Source organism: Podarcis melisellensis (genome assembly GCF_964234715.1).
Source record: "Podarcis melisellensis genome assembly, chromosome: 6".
NCBI lineage: Eukaryota > Metazoa > Chordata > Lepidosauria > Squamata > Lacertidae > Podarcis > Podarcis melisellensis.
The window spans coordinates 80956780-80963122 of NC_138538.1; the positions used below are offsets into that span (position 1 = coordinate 80956780).

The 6343-nt window shown below is 41.0% G+C and overlaps 1 protein-coding gene across 4 annotated transcripts in view; it reads left to right on the forward strand.

Annotated features, from left to right (window-relative positions):
* The window catches only part of LOC309371834 (complement factor H-related protein 1-like), a 28355-nt gene extending 22277 nt beyond the window's left edge, over positions 1-6078 (forward strand). For 3 of the 4 annotated variants that reach the window (XM_081914898.1, XM_081914896.1, XM_081914899.1), the window contains 2 exons: positions 1938-2120; positions 3764-4073. In XM_081914898.1, the coding sequence (XP_081771024.1) occupies positions 1938-2120; positions 3764-4026 (446 nt within the window). In that variant the 3' untranslated portion in view covers positions 4027-4073. Of the gene's footprint in view, positions 1-1937; positions 2121-3763; positions 4074-5536 lie in introns of those variants that run through there. The other variant, XM_081914897.1, reaches the window with a different exon arrangement.
* The last annotated feature ends 265 nt before the right edge of the window (positions 6079-6343 follow it).

Sequence of the window (6343 nt, forward strand, 5' to 3'; positions counted from 1 at the left end):
TTTGAGCTATTTACGATGTAATCATCTGTTTGTGGCACATGTTGATCTAGACTATGTTGATCTGTTTCCAGTCTCCCTCTCAGATGACTGTGATCCATAGCAAAGGATGGACTAGAAGTATTTTTGTCTTTTCCAGCACTAGTAGCCAGTGTCCCTTGAACTGTAATAAGTACAGAAGAACTGAGATACCTCAACCTTTCTATAATAAATTCTAATAATAATAATAATAATAATAATAATAATAATAATAATTTATTTATTATTTATACCCCACCCATCTGGCTGGGCGGCTTCCATAGAAACCAAAAATACAGTAAAATATCACACGTTAAAAACTTCCCTGAACAGGGCTGCCTTCAGATGTCTTCCGAATATCAGGTAGTTGTTTATCTCTTTGACATCTGATGGGAGGGCGTTCCACAGGGCGGGCGCCACTACCGAGAAGACCCTCTGCCTGGTTCCCTGTAGCTTTGCTTCTCGCAATGAGGGAACCGCCAGAAGGCCCTCGGTGCTGGACCTCAGCGTCCGGGCAGAACGATGGGGGTGGAGATGCTCCTTCAGGTATACTGGACCAAGGCCGTTTAGAATTTATAGTACTTGATGCATTCTCAAGACACACACGTGCCCTCTTGTTCTCTAGGAAATTGTTGAGTCAATTGTTCAGCTGGATTACTCAGCTCTAGATGACTGGGAGCTGCCTGTGTACTTGAAGTATGCCATTTGAGGTGGTGAGAGTTGTGTTGTTATATGTGTTGTGGATCATTTGGACATTTGTTCCACCATTTGGCTAACCCTTATAACCTCATAAGTAAGAATAATATTAGGGTTTTTTACACCATCAATGCATAAGGTGCTTTAAAGCATAAGAGTGGGGGTGGAGGGGAGACCATGCAGAAAAATAAGAACAGGTCCGTTCCTGAAAGAGCTTACAAACTGAACTTTAGTAGACTGGAGAGGTAGGAACATAAACACAATATTGGATGAGACTAAAGATTCATCTACTGTGCTTTGCACAGTACCCAACGGGATGGCTTTGGAAAACCCACATGGAGGACAAAATCTGGACGGGGACAAGGCAAGAAAGAGAGAGAGATGAATAGGTCATCTTCAAATATGTCTGCCCAAAATGATGGGGTGCACCCTGCCTCATCCCATCCCACTTCAGACATTGCTAAGCAGAAAGCCAAATGCTTCATGGGAAAGGCGGTTTTAGAACCAGTGGAATGACCCCCATTCAACTGCAGCAAACTTAGTGCTTCAAGATGTTGATGGACTGTAACTCCCCTGACCATTGGCCAGTCTGTGACAGATTGGAGTTGTAGTCCGGCAACACCTAGATAGCATCACACTGGCTACCCCCAAGTTGCATGTTTGGGGCAGGAGTTCCAGACATCACAGGCAGAAAGGAGAAAATTAACAGAGGTGTTTATGAAAACACAAGACCTTCAGGCACCAGCATTTTATAAACTTCTATGCTTCTGCAGAATCAATTTTTACAAATAGACACTTGCAAGATACTGAAAGAGATTTTCAAAAACAGCAGAATATGATAAATTTTGATAGTGAAGAGCTGAGCAAAATTCAGAGGACAGCCGTCACCTCTTCCCAATGAGATACATGTCAAAATAGGTTCTAGTTGTTTTAATGATTGGTCTGTTTGACCAACTAAGGAGGTGCTGATGGAATGTCAGCCACACTTGAAGAGACATTAGAAAGACAATTTGTTCACTGATTATTTCACCCAGCAGATATACATAGCTCAATAAAAGGTATATTAAAACTTTTCTTCCTTTTTAAATTAAATCTTTGCATGATATTTTTCTTTTTTCCTGATGTAGAAGCTGAATTCTAGAAATGCTTGTGTGCACAGTCATATGTGTAATCCTAATAAGTGCCATGTGATAGAATCCTTTTTCTGTTTCAATGCATCACCACAGATGTTGCAGGAAAATGTGGTCCTCCACCTCCTATTGAAAATGGAGACTTTCTGGGCACATCAACTTCACAATATATGCCAGGGGCATATGTACAGTATAAGTGCCAAGCTCTCTACAATATGCAAGGAGATGAATATGTACAATGTGTCAATGGGCATTGGACAGACACACCAACATGCACAGGTACAGGAAATTTCTCTAAATCTTTGCTTTTTCGATTCTATTGAAGGATATTCAATAAATTCAAAAACTTGTGACCTAGTGGCACCAGTGTGGTGTCAGCAGTTGGCATTGTTCTATATGTGTTTTTGCTTTACTACACACTTTTAGTTACCCTCCATCCCAGCTCCTCCCATGAACTACAGGTAGTTCTCTCATGAAGCAAAGTGAGCCATCCACCAAACTTTGGGCGCCTTTACTGATAATAGGCAACCATGTGGGTCTTTCCCTTTGCAAGGTTTTCCTCTCAGACACTGACTTTCCACTTTCCTCACAGCAGTGAATTCAAATTCCCCTCAGTGTCTCAGTGCCTGCAAACAGCTGCATCAACAAACTATTAGATGGGCCTTAAGGTTAATCACATCTATAATGAGCCTTCAAACTTCACGTTGTAATGTTTTGGACAAAAATCAATAGTTTAAGAAGAACATTAACAATAACCACTTGTGGAGACCATATTGTTCTTTACCCCAGGTAAGGCGAAGGGACAGGAGATATCTTACGGTTGTTGCATCTTCTGACAAAATTTGGGCTGTCATTACAGGCAACCCTCACATCTTGTTCTGCTGTTACTGAATGCCCTGATAGGCCTCAATAAAACATTCCTCCATGACTTGATCATGGATGAGGGGGCTGACCTGCTATCTTCCTCTCCAGGAAGCCAATCCACCTGGGAGCCAGGGTTGAGTTGTTCCTGCTGTTGGGCCAGAGACACAAAACAGGGGTCCTGTTGGTGTACTGTTTGATCTGATGTTCACCAGCCTCTCTGTTTAAGCTAGTGGAGATGATCTGGGGAGATGTACTGGAGAATCCCCAAGCACTTCATAGAATCATAGAATCATAGAGTTGAAAGGGACCCCCAAGGGTCATCTAGTTTAAGCCCCTGCAATGCAGGAATCTCAGCATCCATGGCAGATGGCTATCCAACCTCTGCTTAAAAACCTCAAGGAAGCAGAGTCCACAACCTCCCGAGGGAGGTGGAACAGCTCTTACTGTCCGAAAGTTTTTTTCTGGTGTTTAGTCAGAATCTCCTTTCTTGTAACTTGAAGCCATTGGTTTGAGCCAGAACAGGAAAAAATTAGCTTGTTCCCTCTCCCATGTGACAGCCCTTGCGATATTTGTGCTTGGAGACTTCATTTACATGCTGAGGCTGCATAGTGTAGACTGACTCAAGGACCTCATAGCTACCATGACAACAGCCACATACTGCTTTATAAAGTATAATAATATTGGTATCAGACCCCAATTCAGAAAGCACCCAATTAAATGTGGACTGCTACTGATGATTTCTTCACATTGGCTGAATCTCAACTCAGAAAATCTAACGCTTGTGACTCCCAATTGGTTTTAATGGGAAAAATATTCAAATTGCTATTTATTTATTTATTTATTTATTCATTTGACAGAAACTTTACTTATTTTTCCTCAGAGGAGACCCACTGATGGGACCACATTCTCAATCTCAATTTATTTCAGTGGGTTTGACTGAGTATGACTAACTTTAGACACAATCCAAAGGGCTGTTGGTTTTTGTTTTTCGTTTTGGTCAAGTGAATTCCTCATTGCAAATTAATCTCTTAGATGACATGATTTGTGCCTTTCTACAGCTCCTTGTACAGCAACTGAAGAAGATATGAATCGAAACAATATACAGCTGAAGTGGAAATACGCTAATAAAATCTATTTCGCATCTGGAGACGTGACAGATTTTGACTGCAAAAGGGGCTTTCAGAAAGATCCATCCTCGCCTCCCTTCAGAGCCCAATGTAGAGAGGGCAAGTTGGACTACCCAAGATGTATACCTGTAGGTACATTGCAGTTAAAGCATAATAACAGAAAATTCAACACACATAGCTGTGATTTTTGTTAAGCTATAGAAAGCAATGTGCATTACAAAATAAATGTCTTTGAAATTTTCTTGGTCTACAGCATATTTTCAATTTTTATCCATCTATACCTGTTTTTCTCATCTCCTCCCAGAGTTACTCTTCTTTGTTGTTCATCATCTCTTATTTTCTCCTCTCACCTTCCCTTTCTTTCACTGTTTTCTCCTTTCTCTCTCAAAGTCTTAGGGAGAATTAAAATGAGGAAAAAGTAGTTCTGCTGCCACAAGTAAAGCCCAAATTAAGCCATGACACAATCCACCTTTGGGTATGAAATGCCACAAGTGTGTTAGTGCTTCCTTACTCAGCCATTAGAATAAATTCACCAGGACCATTTAAACTTCAGTGCTCCTAAGCATCAGAATCATCACATTGTGGAGTAAGCATCTCTTGTCGCTCTTTCACTCTGAATGAATGGATTCATAATGTTCCCCAGGATAGTTCCATAATTCACCCCCCCCCAAAAAAAAATCTCAGCTGGTATCATAAATACAGCAGCAGTGTGGTGTAGTAGTTAAGAGCGGCAGTCTCGTAATCTGGGGAACCGGGTTCATGTCTCCGCTCCTCCACATGCAGCTGCTGGGTGACCTTGGGCCAGTCACACTTCTTTGAAGTCTCTCAGCCCCACTCACCTCACAGAGTGTTTGTTGTGGGGGAGGAAGGGAAAGGAGAATGTTAGCCACTTTGAGAGTCCTTCGGGTAGTGATAAAGTGGGATATCAAATCCAAACTTCTCCTCCTCTTCTTCTTCTTCTTTGCGGTGCAAGACTGAGTCTGTATTAGCACCTGATTTCTGACTGGTTTTTCAAGTCCCCGCGACGGGGTGAGCTCCCGTTGCTCGGTCCCTGCTCCTGCCAACCTAGCAGTTCGAAAGCATGTCAAAGTGCAAGTAGATAAATAGCTACCACTCTGGCGGGAAGGTAAACGGCGCTTCCGTGCGCTGCTCTGGTTCGCCAGAAGTGGCTTAGTCATGCTGACCACATGACCCGGAAGCTGTACGCCGGCTCCCTTGGCCAATAAAGCAAGATGAGCACTGCAACCCCAGAGTCATCCATGACTGGACTTAACTGTCAGGGGTCCTTTACCTTTTTAAAAAAAAACTTGGGTTGAGTCCAACCCTTTAAATTGGTGTTAAAGTTTACCTATCAATATCAGAAATGTTTGCCTAACAAGGCATATTTTGTACATGTGGAATGTGATTTTTAATGCCATCACTCACGGAAAATGATGTTTGACCTTTTATTGCAACACAGATAATTGGGAAAGTAATAATGGCAGCAATGATTGTGCAATGGGGTTATCAGTGTCTGCTGAGTGACTCTAGCCAAAAAAAATTTGAAACCATCTTATAATTATTACATAGTGTTGCTTGCATATGGAACCAGTTTAATATAATAAAGTAATCAAAGACTCTTAGTAGGTATCTACACGAAAAATAATTATGTATGTATGTATGTATGTAACCTTACATTTTCATTGCTTTCTTTCTATTTAACAGTGACAACAAAAGTAATTGAAAGAAGCATACAGAAGACATTTTTAACCAGCACCTGATCTTCAAAATTCATTGGTGATTTATTTTTAATATTATCAAATCAAGCTACTTCTTCACAAACACCAATAGATTTCCCCATGGATTATATGCACCTGCTCACAAAGGATCATGGACCTAAAATTGGAAGCCTACTTCCTTGAAGACACACTTGTAACTTTTAAGGATTGATACAATGAGTATAGATGTAGGCCTGCTTCACTTTCAATAAATTCTACTTTAAAGCATCGTGGAAAATGTTATAGGAAGTAAAGAAATACACCAGGAGACAGTAACCCGAGAGTTTTGTATAAACATTTCCAGCTCTGGACTTTTGAATTCTCAGTGAGGACCAGCAGCTGTAAATAATTCACTAGTTGTGTAAAACTGCAGTGAATTTTTGTAAGCTTGTAGGGCTATTATGTTCATTAAAAAATAAAAATGAAAGCACTTGTTTTAAAAAAATTGTGTCCTTTGTTAGTATATAATAAAAACGCATAGCATACAAATTATTGGTTTTTTAATGTACTAGTAGCAAGCTTACATACCTGTGGGAGGAAACCCCATTGAGTACGTTGAAACTTAGTTCTGGGTTAACGTTTATAGGATTGTAGTATTACAGAGGCGGATTTAGATCAGTGTGACTAGTTCTGCTGCACTGGGCACTGAGTCTGGGGCATCACAGGGCATCACAACCATGACATGGTGAATTGAACAGAACAGAAGGGGGGGGGGGGTTGCTGAATTTGGGCCCCACATAGGACACTGCTGAAA